The 17,953-nt window shown below is 32.8% G+C and overlaps 2 protein-coding genes across 2 annotated transcripts; one reads left to right on the forward strand and one right to left on the reverse strand.

Annotated features, from left to right (window-relative positions):
• Nucleotides 1–64: 64 nt before the first annotated feature.
• Nucleotides 65–1,710, forward strand: LOC122602144 (secoisolariciresinol dehydrogenase-like). The gene is made up of 3 exons (XM_043774870.1): nucleotides 65–166; nucleotides 303–536; nucleotides 835–1,710. The coding sequence occupies exons 1-3, from the start codon at nucleotides 117–119 to the stop codon at nucleotides 1,616–1,618; spliced, it is 1,068 nt and encodes a 355-aa protein (XP_043630805.1). The 5' UTR covers nucleotides 65–116; the 3' UTR covers nucleotides 1,619–1,710.
• Nucleotides 1,711–9,647: 7,937 nt separating this feature from the next.
• On the reverse strand, nucleotides 9,648–10,510 carry LOC122601091. Its single transcript, XM_043773863.1, has 2 exons — nucleotides 10,265–10,510; nucleotides 9,648–9,995 (listed from the first exon to the last, which is right to left on the reverse strand). The coding sequence occupies exons 1-2, from the start codon at nucleotides 10,508–10,510 to the stop codon at nucleotides 9,648–9,650; spliced, it is 594 nt and encodes a 197-aa protein (XP_043629798.1).
• Between the last annotated feature and the right edge of the window lie 7,443 nt (nucleotides 10,511–17,953).

Here is a 17,953-nt window from a genome sequence, read left to right on the forward strand (position 1 = left end):
GCACTTGCACTATAATAAGAAGCTACATGCTCACTGAAGTATATTAAATCAAAAACTTGTTCTAATAATCAAAATACAAGTTTCAGAATATTTAAACACACACAACTTTGGTTTCCATGGCAACAATGAATATAGCACCTGTCTCTGGAGCATCAACTCCACAAAGGTACACACTATTTCACATTTTTGCTATTTGCCTCATCTTTACTATTAAATAAATTCTTAAATCTATTGCATACAATGTTGTTTTCTAAGTTAGGATTAAAGATCTTATAAGCAAATATATATGTTTTGATTGCTAGATTATTAGCGAATATAACGAGTGGGGCTGAAAGTATTAGAGCGTGTTCGCGAGAATTGTGCATCGAGAGTGGGAAAAATGATGTTCTAGCTAGTAGTAAATCCTATGTAGCACAACAATTGCATTTCAAACAGATCAACAAAATCCAAAGATTAAGATCTACTCTTGTTCGTGTCCATAACCACCAATCTATTAGAAATTCCTTGGGGAACGACGAACATGGAGCTACCACGAGGTATACAATGTTCTATGGTTCCCAATTGTTTTTTTCTGTTCTTACAAACAATAACCGAGATTTGAAAATTCATTACATACAATGCACATGATTGAAAGCTCGATACACACTATGACAATTCATGTAAAATTTTTTACATTCTGAATTACTAAGCTAATTTAGGCTAAACTTGATATTTCTTCTCTGTATCCTTAAATGGTAGATTATTATGATTTTGCATACTCATTATCATTCTATTATAATTTTAAATTGGACTAAACATCTTCTAACAATTAATTTCTATGTTTGGGATATATAGACTAGCAGGTAAAGTAGCAATCATAACTGGAGCAGCTCAAGGAATTGGAGAATGTACTGCAAGACTTTTTGCTAAACACGGAGCCAAGATTGTAATCGTTGACATCCAGGACGATTTGGGTCAATCTGTTTGTGAAGACATTGGTCTTGAAAGCGCATCTTACATCCACTGCGATGTAACTAAAGAAGAGGATATAGAAAAGGCAGTAAAGTTCACCATAGAAAAGTATGGTAAATTAGATATAATGATCAACAATGCCGCGGTTTTAGGTGAAGCAAAGCAAAGTATTCTTGAAAACAGCAAAGCTGACTTTGACCATGTTATAAGTGTCAACTTAGCAGGCGTTTTTCTAGGAACAAAACACGCAGCTCGTGCCATGATCCCAGCTCATAGTGGTAGCATTATATCAGTTGGAAGTGTATCTTCTGCAATTGGCGGTGTTTCCCCTCATGCATATACTAGTTCAAAACACGCAATAATTGGACTGACAAGAAATGTTGCTGCAGAACTTGGCAAACATGGAATTCGGGTCAATTGTGTATCCCCTTACCTTATTCCACCATCAGTCCCAGCTGAAATAACCGATACGTATCCAGATATATTTAAAAATATATATTCAAACATTAAGGGAGTGACTCTTCAAGGAGAAGATGTGGCTCAAGCTGCTCTGTACCTAGCAAGTGATGACTCCAAGTATATAAGTGGCCATAACCTTGCAGTTGATGGAGGGTTTACCACAATAAATCCTGGATTCGGCTTATATGCGCCATCTAAATCTTCTTAATTTGCTTATGATACGTCACATTCTCTGTTACCGTATTGAAAATTTTTGAATAAACTTTCTTTTTAACAATCAAATTTGTCTTGCGGTGTTTATCTATTAGTGCGTTGGATGTAGAGTCGAATTGATGTCTTTGTTAAGTTGTTTCTAATTCTTTCAAGTTTGTTTATTGTCCATGGACAGTTGTTTTCTATGTGGGATAACAACAGTTTTCTTGTTAATGAAAAGGGGTTACTGTAGTTCTTAAATTTAGACCAAACAAACGTATTTTTCTGATTCAGTTTTGATGGCTTTAGACTTTTGGTATCAACGGTACCAATTACAAAATTCACCAAAACATCAGGTTGATGATTGACCTCAGTCTTATTAATTTGAAATTCAGTATCACTTTTCGATTCTGATGATACTGATCCCGGGAACCAAAAAAAGTTACTTGTCCCAGTCCAACTTGATATCAATTACATTTTTCGGTTTCATCTTGATATTTTTCGGCCCCACTTTGAATTTGGTACTATCTCGGGACCAAATATCACTATGTCCTATATACTAGAGAAAATAAGTGTACCGACTGACGGTACCGGCTAAAACATAAATACTATTTCACCAGTTTACCATACTTTTTTGAGGTACCGACACAAACAAAGTCAAATACTTGTATATTTAAGCAATGTTATAAAAATCGGTTTTTAGGTCCAAACGGAAAAATTTTTGGGACCCATTGATCCAATTTGCAGTGGCGGATCTTGAAAGTTTTAGCGGTGGGGGCCAATTTTATTTACTTTTGTTATCGTTATGTTCCGGGTATTATATTATGGTCATGCAGTAAACTAAATCGGGTCGGGTTAAACAAAAATAACACTAATAATCTAAGTTTCCCATTCAAATTACCAATACATAGTTTCTAACCAACAAAAAACTAGAAAGACTTATGAAAATATCAAGAGAAAAGGAGTGAATTGTGGATTGTGGGAGGAAGACCTTGTTACATGAATTGTGGGATAAAACATAAAATTATGAATGAACTAAGTGAATTGTGGGTTATAAAAACTATAAAGGTAATTTGTTTTTTGCTGGAGCCTAAAACTCAAAAAATGGAGGAAAACCTTGTTACGTTAATTGTGAATTGTGGGCTAAAACAAAAAATTATGAGTGGATTAAGTGAATTGTGGGTTACAAAAACTAAAAAGGTAGACTTTATTAGACTATTAAATTTATTAAACATATCAAAAGTTTTTTGAAAAATAATTCCTGGGGGCTGACTTAATAGATATAATAAAATTTGAACGAAATATGGATATATTGATACTGCTAAGCGAAAAAGCAGTGGTGGCCCAGACCCCCACGGGCCCCAAAAGAGATCCGCCCCTGCCAATTTGTAAGTGTATTTTAGTACATATAACTAAATAAAAAAAATCATTATTTACAAAAATATATATCACCGCGTCACTTTCACATATATAATTGAATGAAAGAAGTTTAGGAAATGAGTGACTGAGATTTGTTTCCCGATCCATTTAGTAGGAATGTTCTCAAATTATTTTTCTCATATATATATATATATATATCTATATAATTTGTTCCATCTCTCTCCATCTCTTTATTCGATTTGTGATTCTCTTCTTTTCAGCATGTTTCTCTTTCCATTATTTTTGATTATTTAAGTTCTTTTTTATTTCATTAAATTTCCGAACCTTTTTCTCCATTTAGTTTATGTATAAATTCATTGATGTTATTTCTCACAAGACCCTAATTATAGCATGCTCTAAATTAAATTCTACGAATTTTGTTAACAGATCCGATTTTTGGAGAACGGGTACGTCTTTTTCATCCTCCTGGCTGTAAGTGGTTCAGGAGTTGTTTTAGTTTGGTCATTAATTTTATAAGTTACTCTTACTTTGTTTGTGCTACTTTATTTTGTGTTTCCTACATAAGCATGATTAAGTTTGTTCTATTTTAATTTTCCAGTTGTGTCGTGTATCATTAAAGGTAACCCTTTAATCATTTTTACTTATGATGTGTGATTTAGAAGTCACCAAAATAACAGAAGTGACAAATATAAAAAAAAAAAAAGTTGTAGGACTAGAAGTAAAACAGATTGAATGTAATGAGATGTTGTTTGTTAGTGGTTTAATTAAAAGAAATAGTATTGAACACAAAGGTCACCTATGTACATCCAATATTGCTTAATGCTAATTAGCTCTTTAACCTTTCAATGGCTTCTTTCTTTCTTTTTAATCTAGCATGTTTGTCAAGGCACTTCTCTTTTGTGACAGGGTGGTTTCGAAGTCTAGAACTTCTATGAATGTGATCTGCTGGAATTTTATTATAATTTACAGTGAACATCTTTCCATGAATTGCCAACTAAGGGTTTGTATCAATGAGTACATATTTACTACTGATTTTATTATCTTAAAATGCTACAATTGTAATGCTACTACTAAAAATTATATGGATGCTACTAGGAGTTTAAGCAAATAACTTTATACTACATTTGGTAATTATTCTTTTTTCAAAATTAATTACACTTTATTGTATTGCTGTAGTGTTAATAACTAACTTATAATCTTAATCATATGGTGTAATTTGAATGTTTCGGGTGATGTTTGCTAATTCTTCCTAACACTGCTTATAGTTTTACAATATGTATATTTTGTATGATATTTGGCAACTCAATCTCACATTTGTCAGGTGATCAGATATTTGACTGATTTATAGTTTTCTCTCCAACACTGCCACATTACTTACAAGTCTATTTGCTCTATGCAGAGCCAACTTGGAGGGAATTGCTAATTTTCCAAAGTACTCTTTCCTGAGTTGGTGTTGGTTGTTGAAAGTTGCGTAGAGATGATCTTCGTGTTTATAGGACATATAAGGAGTATACTTTAAGAATACGAGATGACTCTGTTGGATCAGGGATTCGCTGAGGGACTCAGCGAGCTCTCAGCGAGCATATGCATCTGCAAGCATGTTCTACCTTCAAAGTCTAAAGGATATGTTCAATGACTCATCGTCCAGTATTTGTAAGTCAAATATGAGCGGGAATTTGAAGAATAGAAGAATGGTCCCAAGGACACGTGTTGAAAGATTAAGATGAAGCCATGTGACCTTGTACTACTTTTGTGCAATGGAGTTTCTCTTTCATACCATTTTTGGAAACAAACAAGATGAAGGAAAGAGACCTCTGCAGATCTGAATGATCCACCAATAGATAGTTGACAACCTTCATGTGTCAACATCTACTAGGGTAGTCATGTGATTCCTTATCTGCCGATAAAAAGGATCACTTGACCTAGCCACCATTCTGTTGGGGTGTTCCACAGTTTTTACTTTATTCTCTTTAGTTATTTGTTAAGTTTTTGTGTGTTCAAAAACTTAACATATTTTTCTGTTTATTGTTGTTGTTAAACAACCATCCATGTTTTCATCGTTTAGTTTGAAATACATATAACTAAACAAAGTTCTTTACTTCTCGTCTCTATTCTTGTTACTTCATATTTATCTTACAAGTTAGTTAATCAAACACAAGTAGTGCATTCGTGAACCTTCATACTCATTTTATAAACAAATGGATGTGGATACCTCCAAATTTCATGTTGGTGTAAATATATCATATATGCATTTAGTGACAAGTATACTGACACAACTTCACTAGGTATGTATCAAAGCTAAACTTCCTATTCTATACTTTAGTGATCACCATGTACATTGCACTTGCGGTTGATTGTTGAGGAAAGTAATTTACCATTAAGGTGCCCATAATAAGGCATCAGGGCATTAACCTCTAAATTGGTCAATTTATGTTCGCTTTTTATTTTCTTTTTATTTGGGTTGTTTTATATTTTATGTCTAAAAAGTCTAATGTGTTAAGTTAATGAAGATTTAGGTTCTAACTAGATAGGATGGGTCCATTGGATTAAAATGATGTGTCTAAGTCTATTCAAATACCCATATCACCTTTTTTTTTTGGTAAAAGAATATAGGTTATTATTTAGTTATATAAATTTTTGTAATCATATCACTTTAATTATTTATAAATGCTTAATATGAAAAGTGATGAAAGAAAAATTGTTTGTGGGTCAATTATTTATAATCTCGCGTTTAAGTTTTCCTTTGTTGGTGTTTGGTAATTAACCTCAGGATCTCTATAGCTTCTTTTTTTATTTTGTTGATGTTTCTGATTGGGTGATATTGGTGATCCATTTTTTACAAGTACAAAAACAAACTTTGCTTTTTACATGATCCACAGCCACTAGCAAAGAGTGTAAGTTTTGATCTTTATGTTTAGATACCAATGCAAGTGTAGTGCTATCATCTTCATGGTTATTCCATATATGTGCTTTTGTTATAAAATTCTTGCCCAACATTTCTTAAATCACTTCATAAAGCTTTTGAATGTTATGTGAAGCTTACTTTCATTATGGTTTTAATTTCTTAGATAGTCACAAGTGGTTAATCTTTTTTTTAGTGCAGCCGTGCAGGTACTTCGACAAAATACACCGACGACAAAGACAAGTTGAGATATGAGTTGTCTAATTATCTCACAAGAGAAAATATATGGGAGGTTGTAATGCGTATTTGATGTGGGAAAAGGTTGTAATGTAATTAAATAATTGGATGGTTCGTGGACAATGGGGTAACCCCAAATATGTCATGGAAAAATCGGACCTGGAAGAAAATAGACTCTTTTTTAAATAATTAAACATAAAAACACATTGTATGTATCGCACCAGCCTGTCGTCTAAACTATTGGTTTGTAGTTTGCATTACATAATTCTATCATCTAAAAGATTGTTTTTACCATATTTTCAAGTTTCATTTTAAGGTATGCTATAATGTTCTTTATACTGTCCGTGCATGGTTTGGCTCAAAAACCTCAAGACAATTTTAAAGCCTCTAAAACTCAAAACTAACTTATTGCATTGCCACATAAGATTTCTTTTAGTTTCATGGTTAGTATCTATTTTCTTTAAATGTATGTTATAATCGTTCTTTAAAATCTATGTAGCCGAATCCAAATTTAACACATTGTTTAATTTTTGTTAATTGGTTTTGTTGCTAACCGTGTTATAAAAATACTAGGGCAAGCGAATGGCATGGCTATATAAATTAACACAAAACACTTTTACTAATTATAAAATGCAGTAAATGTTGAATTATAACGAAAATAGTCAAAATATATTTAAAATGCAGTAAATGATAGTACTAGATAACTACAATTTCATAACAAAATATAAATTTTAAAGTTCATAATCATTTAAGAAAAAACATTAAATTACTACTGTTGTTGGTGGACATTGGTAATGTTTTTTACCTTGGGAGAATTCATCTAAATTTGAGTACCACATCTCACAGTTATGGATAGATTAATAGAGGGTTTTCAGAAATCCTATGTTATATCTCAGATCTCCGTGTAATATAGCAGTAGGAGTAGAAGTTAAAGAATATATCGGTAAAAAAAATTAAATTATACACAAATAAAAAATTTATGAAAAGAAATATTATGAAAAAAAAACAATAAAACAAAAAACCGATTTAACCGGTGGTTCAAATCTCGTAAAAACCAGGTATAGAAAACCACACACCACTCCAGAACCCTATTAAATCGCCAGTTTGAATCTGCGTTCGACTTTGCTTTTGGTCAAAGTGTTGTGATTTTGACCAGTTTAGTAAAAGTAGACCAAATTTTGAAAGTCAAAATCCCATTGATATTTGCCAAATCGCAAAACTATTTCACAAATCGCGATCTTTTGGTTGTCGATGGTGAACACTAAACCAAATTTTGATATTTTGCAGCATTCGATTTATCTCTTCTCCCTCTTTTAAGAAGCTTTTTTATTTAATCAAATACAGTAAAATCTCTATAAATTAATAATGTTGAGACCTGAATATTTTATTAAATTATCGAGATATTATTATATTGATAAATTAATAAATTATTAATTTAAAGAGGTTCATGTATCACATTCAAAATTTTTAAAATTTTTATATCCAATGTACATTCACACATAATATGAAACAAGAGTCCAGAGCAAATTGTTTTCGACACGATAAAATTCGTTCAATGAATTCAGTTAGCGTAATTTAAACGATGTAAACTCTGAAGAAGACATTTGTGCGCTTGAGAGCTTAGATTACAAGTAAGCATTATTATCACAAAACGGAAGTGAATGAGTTGTAGGATTATCCAAGTGAAAATAATGAATGTTATGATGTTCAAAGCATTGAAGAAATTGTGATGGATAATGTTCAAAATCTAGTTGATGATGAAGTTGAGGATGATATAGTAGTTTTGAAATCGATTATTCGGAAAGAAACATTGCAAGCGGCAAACAACTCTTCACAACTTCTTGTTGCGACAATGTCTCAATTCTTAAGTGCTTAATTTATAGTTTTGATGGGACCTATATATTTACCTTAAGGTTTCAAAGAAAAGGATTATCTTATTATTTTATTGATTGGTATTCAATTTTGTACTGGTCACAAATTGAGACTGGACAAATTATTAGTTTTATCGAGGTTATTAAATTATCGCGTATTAATATATAGAGGTTCTGTTGTACGTGGCAACACATTAATTCAATTCAACCAGCCAATTCTAAATTTATTTAGACATCCATTCTTTAAATTTACAACCAACAACAACAACAACGGTACCCAATCTCGACAAACGTCAGGGTATGGGGGAGGTACGATGTAGACAAACTTTACCCCTACTCAAAGGTAGGAAGGCTGCTTCCAGATCCACCGAAGTGGAAGGGACCTCCGGACCAGGGAAAACCGAAAAGGGAAACACTCTCGATCTCAAACTCTTAATCTCAACCTTTTAACCTCTATCCCCGCTCAGATCTAGATCTGAATCTAGAGAGAGAAGGAGACGTTGGAGAGAAGAGGAAGAAAAGAGACGTCAGACGTTAGAAAAGAGAATAAAAGAAGCATATACAAAATAATAAAATGTTTTTGTCAAGTTTGGCGATGGTTTTGTGAATTAACGTTGGCTGCTTTTTTGGATATGTTAAATATTGTGTCATGCTTCTTGATTGTCCATGTTTACATGAAAAATATAATATGATTAGATTGATGTTTATTCTTTAGTTTTTTTTTTTTTGTCATCGAAACATTTGATTGATTAGAAAGGTTGTTGAACGCCAAATAGATCATTTATTTAATTGTTAATATATGCTTTTGGCCACTTGTTACTTGTTAAGTAGACCACCAGGTCCACCTTCCTTAACACACTAGTCATTATCGTACACTCACATTCGGTCACTCACGCAGTCACGCACGCACATAATTAGTAAGTTGAATTAAAATATAAATGATAGGTGTCAAATGTTGATACAGTTTCGATATTTCTTACCATAATCACCCTTAAAATAATTTGAGAAGCTACCTTTTGCAGAAATTAATGACAAAAAAAATTCTAATTTTAGATAACATATTGGAACAGATTGGGTCAAAATTTAGATCTCCTAGCTAGACAATTGTTTAAAGTATGGGTATCATTTTCCTTTAGATCGTGCTGGTCAACTTCCCACAATTGGTGTGTAATTTTAGCTCACTTTTGTTATTGGAAAATGTTAAAATATATACTTCTTAAGAGTACACTTATTAAAAAAGTTGTATATTCATATCATAAGCCTACATTCTGAATTTGTTATTTAGGTCTCACCTTATACAACTCACTTCTTCCAAACTTTTTTTCCACTTTTTCCACTATTCATTAACAATCTCTCTCCTAGAACACCCCAAGAATATCCCCTCCTTATACTACCCACTTCTTTCTCACTTCTTCCACTATTTTACTATTTCATTTTTAATTTTCACAAAATTAAACAAACACATTTTATTATTAAACAAACACATTCCATTTAATATAAAATTAAACATTACACTGAAAAACAGAAAGTAAATAGATTATGAAAAATGACATTATTAGGAAATATAAAAGTAGACATCAACGTTGACGGGCGTGGTCCAAACATGTTCAATCAGAGCATTGCGGAGTTGATGGTGAGCCCCTCTATCGCACAACTCACTGTACATATGAACACCGTTCAGTCCACGCACGGGTTGGAAGGACATTATTAGCTATCAACTCTTCTTCAAACTCTGTAATTACACGCCCGTTATCTTCAACGATCATGTTGTGCAGAATCACACAACATAACATGATATGTTTTATCCTGTTCACACTGTATGGCCGCGCATATTGTTCAATAATCTGCCAACGACCCTGAAGAAACCCAAATGCTCGGTCGACATCCTTTCTTGCAGCTTCCTGGTATCTTTTGAACTTGGAGGTTTTCGGGTCCATCGGGCACTTGAATGACTTAACAAGAGTAGCCCATTCTGGATAAATACCATCTGCTAGGTAATATCCCTTTTGAAAGTGTTTCCCATTAACTGAAAACTCTACTTTAGGAGCCTTGTCTCGAACCAAATCGTTGAACAAATCTAATTCGTTGAGGACGTTGATGCCGTTGTTTGAACCAGCAGGGCCAAAGTAAGCATGTCAGATCCACAAATCATATGAAGCAACCGCTTCAACCATGATTGTTGGATGTCCCTTGCCGCCTCGAGTACTGCCATTGTCATGCCACGGGACAGTCCTCCAACCCCAATGCATGAAATCTATGCTACCAAACATACTCGGGAACCATGAACCTCGACATCTTTAGCTGTTAACCGCTCGATATCTGCTTCTGTTGGCCTTCTCAAATACTCGTCACGATAGAGGTGTATAACAGACTTGCAGAAAGCGTCTAAACACTGGTAGCTCGTATCTTGAGCCATTTGAAAGTGCTCATCTAAAGCATCAGCCTTAAAGCTACACGCTAACTGACATATGGTAGAAGTACATTTCTGGAATGTTGAAACCAGGACGACCTGTAGCATCTGTCACGCCTTTTTGGAAGAACTGAAGTGTTTCGGTAGCGGTTCAATGCTTTCAAAGGAGTTTATATCTCGCACTATGCGCAGAAACATTTTCTTTCGCATTCAAAACCTTTTACCAAACATGTCAGGTGGGTAGGTTGGTTCTGGAGCAAAGTAATGATCCTATAAAAGATTTGCGGCACCCACGTGATCTCGCCGGATCACCCTTCTAGTAAACTTGGGTCTAGAAGAACTTAGTGATTCTTGGCTTTGGTTTTCTTCTTCGTCAAAGATAACGTTAAGACAAACGCCTATTGTTATGGGTGAAATTTCAGGTTTCATTATCTTGAAGGTCCAAGATCTTGAAGTCTAAGGATCTGACGTGCTAGAATATTCTGATTACTTATTAATATATTGCTAATGATATATTCGAAGTGTTATTATTATTTCCCCGTGAGATAAGTATGCAGGTTCCATAATATTCAATATAAAGCTTTGAAGAATACCTCTAACGGTATAAAAAGGATTCAACACATGTTTTATCTCATCAACACGCAAAGAAGACTAAGTCCACCAACATAATCGGACTTCAAGTTAATTTTAGCATGAGGAGAATATCTTCAACGGCCACAATATTAGTCAAGATATGCTCCAACGTTTACTTTATGAAAACCCGGAAGATCCCTACAAAGACAGAAGATTAGTAAGGATCTTGAGTCTATATAAACGAAGGAGGTTGATCGGTTATAAGCATCTGCTTATTTCTCTGCTCACGAAACACTTGTACTCACACACCACTCTCATTACTTTCATTATCGCACTTAGAAACATCGATCAACTGAATTCATCATCGTAATCATTTTAAACACGATTAATAAGATAACAAAGGCAGGGACGATTGCTTCCTCCCAGGGTTTTTATGCCGGCGATCCTTAAAGGATTAAGGGCTTTTCCTCGATAACAAATCTCGATGTTCTTTGTTCCTTACTTTTTACTTTATTGCATTATTTACATAATCTTTGTTTTATCTTGTTTCTTACAATATTATTTGCATCATATTTTATTTTCTGCATTTAGTTTGCGAATATCTTTGACCTCCTTCTTTTATTTAAGTCGACATAATCTTTGACAATCATACTCTATTTTACGCATCTTTGAATCTAAACATATTTTACAAGCCCTTAACCTCACGAACGAAAGTTTGGTTACATAATTGATTTAAGTCTTCGACGTAGATTATCTTAGGTAATGTTTGACCAAAACACCTATGGCTTCGGGATTGAAAACAACATTCATTTGCATAACAACATTATTGATTGATTTGTAATCGTTTGATTCATAATCGTCGCTAGAGGATGATGATGATGAGCTAGACATTTTTGGTAGTAGTGTGTGATTGAAATGCTTTGGAAATAATAGAAAATGGTATGTTTAAATTGTTGTATTTTGAAATGGTGGTATAATGAAGTATAAATAGTAGTATGAAAATAAAAAAATTAAAAAACAAAAAATTCAACCAACTAGCCGTTGGTTTCAAATTAGGATTGGAAAATGTTTTTATTATTTTGCAATGGCTAAATGCAAAAATCGGGCCCCACATGCACCAATGTCGCACATCTACACATGGGAGAAACACATTGGACGCGACCCAAGACGCGATGGTGCTAATGGTGTCCTCCCGCTCGTGTGCGTCCGACGCGGGGATGACGTCTCTATAAGCAGTGACCTTAGTGAGCTAAGTTATATCCAATTTTCCTTACCGAAAAGCTAGAAATACACAATATATTTAGGGTAGAATTTATAGTTTATATTTTTTTAAGAATAAAAATACCTATAAATTAGTAACAGATAAATATATATTTGCTCATAGATATTCTCTATTTTATGAATAGATTAAAGTATAAATTAAATCGATTCAATTTATATGAAAGCTAACTTTTAGGCGCTAGCCAATATCACTTTTGTTGACGACTATCACCCTAAATGCATATGTCAATTGAGGTTTATTTTTTATATATATTTAATAAAATTCTAATATTAATATTTTACATGAATAGCTTGTGGTGCATATGGGGCTTATATGGAAGTGTATCAAAACCATCTCGAAGTAAAAACTAATGACTTGATTTCGTTAGATGAGGGTTTTTGTGTCTTAAAAGATAATAATTGGCATTACATTTTTTACCCTTGTGTTTATCACTGTTCAAGTTCCAAGATTTATTAAAGAATGAGTTGTGGGTAGTTTTTAATTGTATTTGTATTGTAGGAGGAGACACATCACTGCTGCTTTCTACGGATTTTGAACCCCAATACTTCGACGATGTGTGAGGAGGTTAAAATGTAAGAGGACCTTATCTCTACCTAAGTAAATAGAGTGCTTCCATATTGTTACCTAATCATTCTAGTTCATTATACATGCTTAGTTAAATAATCAAATATTAATAATAACATATCTATTTTTCTAATTAATAAATTAATATTATTTATTTATCTACTAAGTCTAATCTAATCAAATGCAGTTTAAAGTTAAAACAACAAGAAACATTATGTTTCAGCATTATGACTTTAAGTAAAGCGATTAGGGGTGTTCATTCGATCGGATTTTGGGGGAAGAAAGTTATTCGGTTTTGGTTATTCGTTTTTTTTAGAATTAGTATACCACCTAAAATAAAGTTCGAGTTATTTTGTCGGGTTTTAGATTACCCAAATAAAAAACGTTTTCAACTTTAAGTTTAATATACTTGAATAATCATGTGATCCAAATGTGAATGTACACCATTTTATTTATTGTGTGATGTTATTACGAATAACTACGTACTTTTAGATTTTTATGATTAACGTATTTTAATAATTAGAGTTCCATTTATGTCATTTAGATTATGTTTTTATACTTTTTATTAAACATTAGATGGTTAATTTTTCGGTTGGGCCCCATCTGAAACTTTCTAAACCAAAACTAAACCGTTTAACGAATTCTTTATTCGGTTTCAACCAAACACCAAACCGAATCTGAATAACCCAATTCCAATAGTACAAACGTAAAATGAATTGAGTAGGCTATTCGGTTAATCCAAATAATGAACACCCCTAAAAGGGATGTCATTACCATTACCGAAGGAAATATTAGATTTTGACTAATATTTTTTATGATATATACATGTCTCTTACTATTATGTTATCATTGGAGAGACCACATACATCAGTTAGAAAATGTCCTAAGTTTATATTCTTTACACAAAAAATACGTTTGCAAGTTTTCAATATTCTACATAGACATCAATATACACGGAACTCCAATATTTTTTATTTTTATTTTTTTAACACCTAGAGAGATATTTTATTGTTTGAATTCAATTGATATTTACCTAGCTAGCTTTAACAGAAACTATGTTCATACAGATTGCTAGTTATCTTAATACGTACGAACACATATAAAGATTTATTTCTTATGTATAGTTCATAAAGGATATGTAAGGGAAAAAAAAGAGTACATTAAAAAAAACGTGAACAATATATATAATTTCAAAACTATCAACTATGCCGACAAATGATGATGGTTCAGTCGTGGATGTTGAGCCATGAAACTTACGTACGTGATTCTTAATTATCATGGTAGTGTATGGTCTTCGTTACTAATTAGAAATTGAGCTTAATGGCCATAAAAGGGTCAGATAAGCCCGATATGCTTATATATGATGGTGTTAATTGTTCAAACAAAATTGGAAAAAAAAAAAAAATTAAGTTTATAAGTGAATTTAAGTAAAAATAATTTAATTGTTAAAAAAAAAATTGGAAAAGTAATATCTGTCATGAGTGAATTTAAGTTTATAAGTGGAAGTAGATCTAATTGTCGTTTAGAAAAAAATTTTTTTTGTCAATTCCAATAGTCTAGCTTGTCTACAAAGTGTGGACAGGGAAACAAAAATCACCAGAGACTTAAAGATATGAAGGACAAAGAGATTTTGACCCATAAAGTCATAAACCTCTGCACACAAGAAGTAGAAGCTAGAAGAAAAATGGACAATTTTGAGTTTTTAACAAAATGCCCAAAGTCCCAAACACAAGAAAATGCGGAAATGGACACACATCCAGTCAATATAGGACTATAGGCAGCCCAGAACAACACGCGGTTGACTCAACGGTGTGACGATTCCGGTGTTCTCTAGCCATGAAGAGTCATGTTTTTTTTTTTTTTCTTTTTTCTTTTAACAACAAAAATGAGTCAAGTTTGTTAATTTAATAGAAGTAAAATGATGTTTTAATTTTCTTTGTAAAGAATGTTATGCTAATTATAAATAATGTAGAATTTGGAAAACACAATGAAGCGGAACCAGGATCGAATGTTACCCATAAAACAAAAAAGTTTCAGTGGCGCACCTTATTGTATCGACGTAAAGTAATGATAGCGTCTAGATAGTTACGATTTTTATCAATTACTTGGTAAGTCCCAAGTTTGAAGGATATGTAATTAACAACTAATGTAAATTGCTCTAAGAACAAATAACAAAGTAAATAAGTTTAATCATATGTATTATTGATTAAACAGTGAATAGATGGCCGATTTAAAGAAGAAGGAAAAGAGAAAACATTGTTAAGTTTTTGATACATTAAAAACTTAACAATTATACAATGATGTAAAACACACACTAAGTGTAGATTGTGGAACACACCAACAAGGGTGCGACTAGGTTAAGTGATGACTTATATAGGGTAAGAGAACGCATCACATCACAACCCAATAGATGTTGACACATGAAAGGTTGTCAACCATCCATTGGTGTGTAAGACTGATCTGCAGGACTCTCTATCTTCATCTTGTTTGTTTCCAAATCGGGTATGAAAAAAGAGAAACACCTTAGTACCATTTTGGTACAAGGTCACATGTCTTCATACTGCTTTATCAACACGTGTCATTGGGGACTAGTCTTCTTATCTTCATTTTCCCGCCTATATTTGACTTAAAAATCTTGGTGTTGAGTCATTGAACTTATCCTTAACTCGAAAATAATTGATGGTCGCTGAGCAGTCGCTCACAAAATTCAGCGCTGAGTCTCCTAAGCGAATCCATGACTCAACATATTTACCTTTTTTCTATTTTTAACTAGTTTAAAGAGTTTTTTGCACAGTTGATCTTATTCATTTTACATTATTTTGATAAGAAAATCTTTTGAAAGTTTAAAGTTAGATTGGCCGGTACTCCATATTTGGTTGACCCGTAACATTAATAAAAAATATATTTATTTTTAAAAAAAGTTATACTACAAAAATTTAATGGACGCATAGCCCAGACTACCTCTCATTTGTATTTAGTTCCGCTAGTAAAATACAACCTAGCCGGTTGAATAATGAGGTTTGTTCTTTCAAAAGCGGATTCTAGCTCGTCTTGGTTGACGCATGTTCTAGTGTTTTTTTAGAGAATCTACTCTAATTGCAGGCTCAATTAAGATAATATAATCTACACTAAGTTCTCTCACCCTTATATGATGAGTTAGAGATATTCGAAACGCGAAACATATGTAAAGTTAAGAAATAGGCTAGACCAGGTTGCGAAATCCAAATAAAAAAATAAAAAAATCAAGGTTCATTAAGTAATTAGACACTAGTTTTATTTTAGTTTAAGGAATAAAAAAAGTTGATTGAATAAGTGATATATGTACAATGTGAGCCATGGGCCAAGGGCAGAGATATATATAAGACCAGACAGTTCGCGTATTCTCACAAATTATTCAAAATCCACTCCATCTGAGTCGAGCCGAGCCTCAAAATAGCCTACTCGAAAATCTCGTGAGCTTAAATGAGTGTGTTCTTACTTACAACTTTACGCTTATAATTATAAATTTTTACATAATTACTATTTTATCGAGTCGAGTTTGAAATTGTCAAGCTTATATGACAAATTTAATTTAACCTTAGTTTAATACTTACACGAGTCGAGCTCAAAAGTGTCAATTCATCATCACTAGCGTGTTGTATGAGTTAGTGGGTCAGACCTCATGAAGCACGATGCATGAGTCCAATTGAGGGTTAGTTGTTGTAACACCGTAAATCATTCCTCCGCTCTTATAAACAAAAGTGATCTTCGGGATTACATGTGACGAAGAAATATAAGAACATTGTCCAAGCAATATGTTTCAATTACTGATGGGTTCTCTGGAGGTAAAGGAATAACGTGGCCTTTAAATTAAGGAAACAACTCCCCTAGTATAGACATTTTTCATGTTGTAGTTTCTTTTTCTTATTTTTGAATTAATTGTCGTAGTAAAAAGGATAGTTTAGTATATGTGGTCACTTTGCTAAATTTGCCGTAATTATATGATGTAATTTTGGTATTTTTCGATTTTTCGTCGAAAATCATTAATATAATTGCTGTTAAAAAATATATATATATATATGGAGCATACCTACATGACAAAACACTTTTTGGGGCTATAATTAGTGCACAAGATCCCATGAAAGCTAAGGTTAAGCATTTTGATCATGAGTAGTTGTAGCATTATATATAGTCCTTGTGGGTCCACAAATGAAAATTATAAACGATCATTAGGCTGAGTGCGACAAGTAATTTCTGAGAAATGCATTTTCTTGTAAAGATATGATTAACATAAAATCTTCTAAATATTCTACTATCTAAAGTGTTTACATAACATATTTAACAAATTATGAGCAAAGAAATTGAAAACAATTTTAATTGACAAAAATAAGATCAAAGTACAATATTGATGGTCCACGAATGCACTACTTGTGTTTGATTTACTAACTTAAAATGTAAATATGAAATAACAAGAATAGAGACGAGAAGTAAAGAAATTAGTTTAGTTATATGTATTTCAAACTAAACGATGAAATCATGGATGGTTGTGTTACAACAATAGTAAACAAAAAGGAAAAGAGTTGTTAAGTTTTTGAACACACAAAAACTTAACAAATAAGCAAAGAGAATAAAGTAAAGAATATGGAACACACCAACAAAACTCGTGGCTAGGTCAAGTGATTCCTTTTATAGGCAGATAAGGAATCACATGACAACCCTAGTAGATGTTGACACATGAAGGTTGTCAACTTTTTATTGGTAGATCATTCAGATCTGCAGAGGTCTCTTTCCTTCATCTTGTTTGTTTCCAAAAATGGTATGAAAGAGAGACTCCATTGCACAGACATAGTACAAGATCACATGGCTTCATCTTGATCTTGCAACACGTGTCCTTGGGACCATCCTTCTTATCTTCAATTTCCCGCTCATATTTGACTTACAAATACTGGACGGTGAGTCATCGAACATATCCTTTAGACTTGAAGATAGATCGTGCTTGCAGATGCAGGCGCTCGTTGAGAGCTCGCTGAATGAGTCACTCGCTGAGTATCTTCAGCGAATCCATAACTCAACAATCTCCCCCTATTCGCTGAGGAGACTTAGCTGAGTAGAAGATTTGCACTAATAATTATTTGACAAGAGATCTTTGGTAT

The sequence above is a fragment of the Erigeron canadensis genome, chromosome 5 (assembly GCF_010389155.1).
Source record: "Erigeron canadensis isolate Cc75 chromosome 5, C_canadensis_v1, whole genome shotgun sequence".
Classification (NCBI taxonomy): domain Eukaryota; kingdom Viridiplantae; phylum Streptophyta; class Magnoliopsida; order Asterales; family Asteraceae; genus Erigeron; species Erigeron canadensis.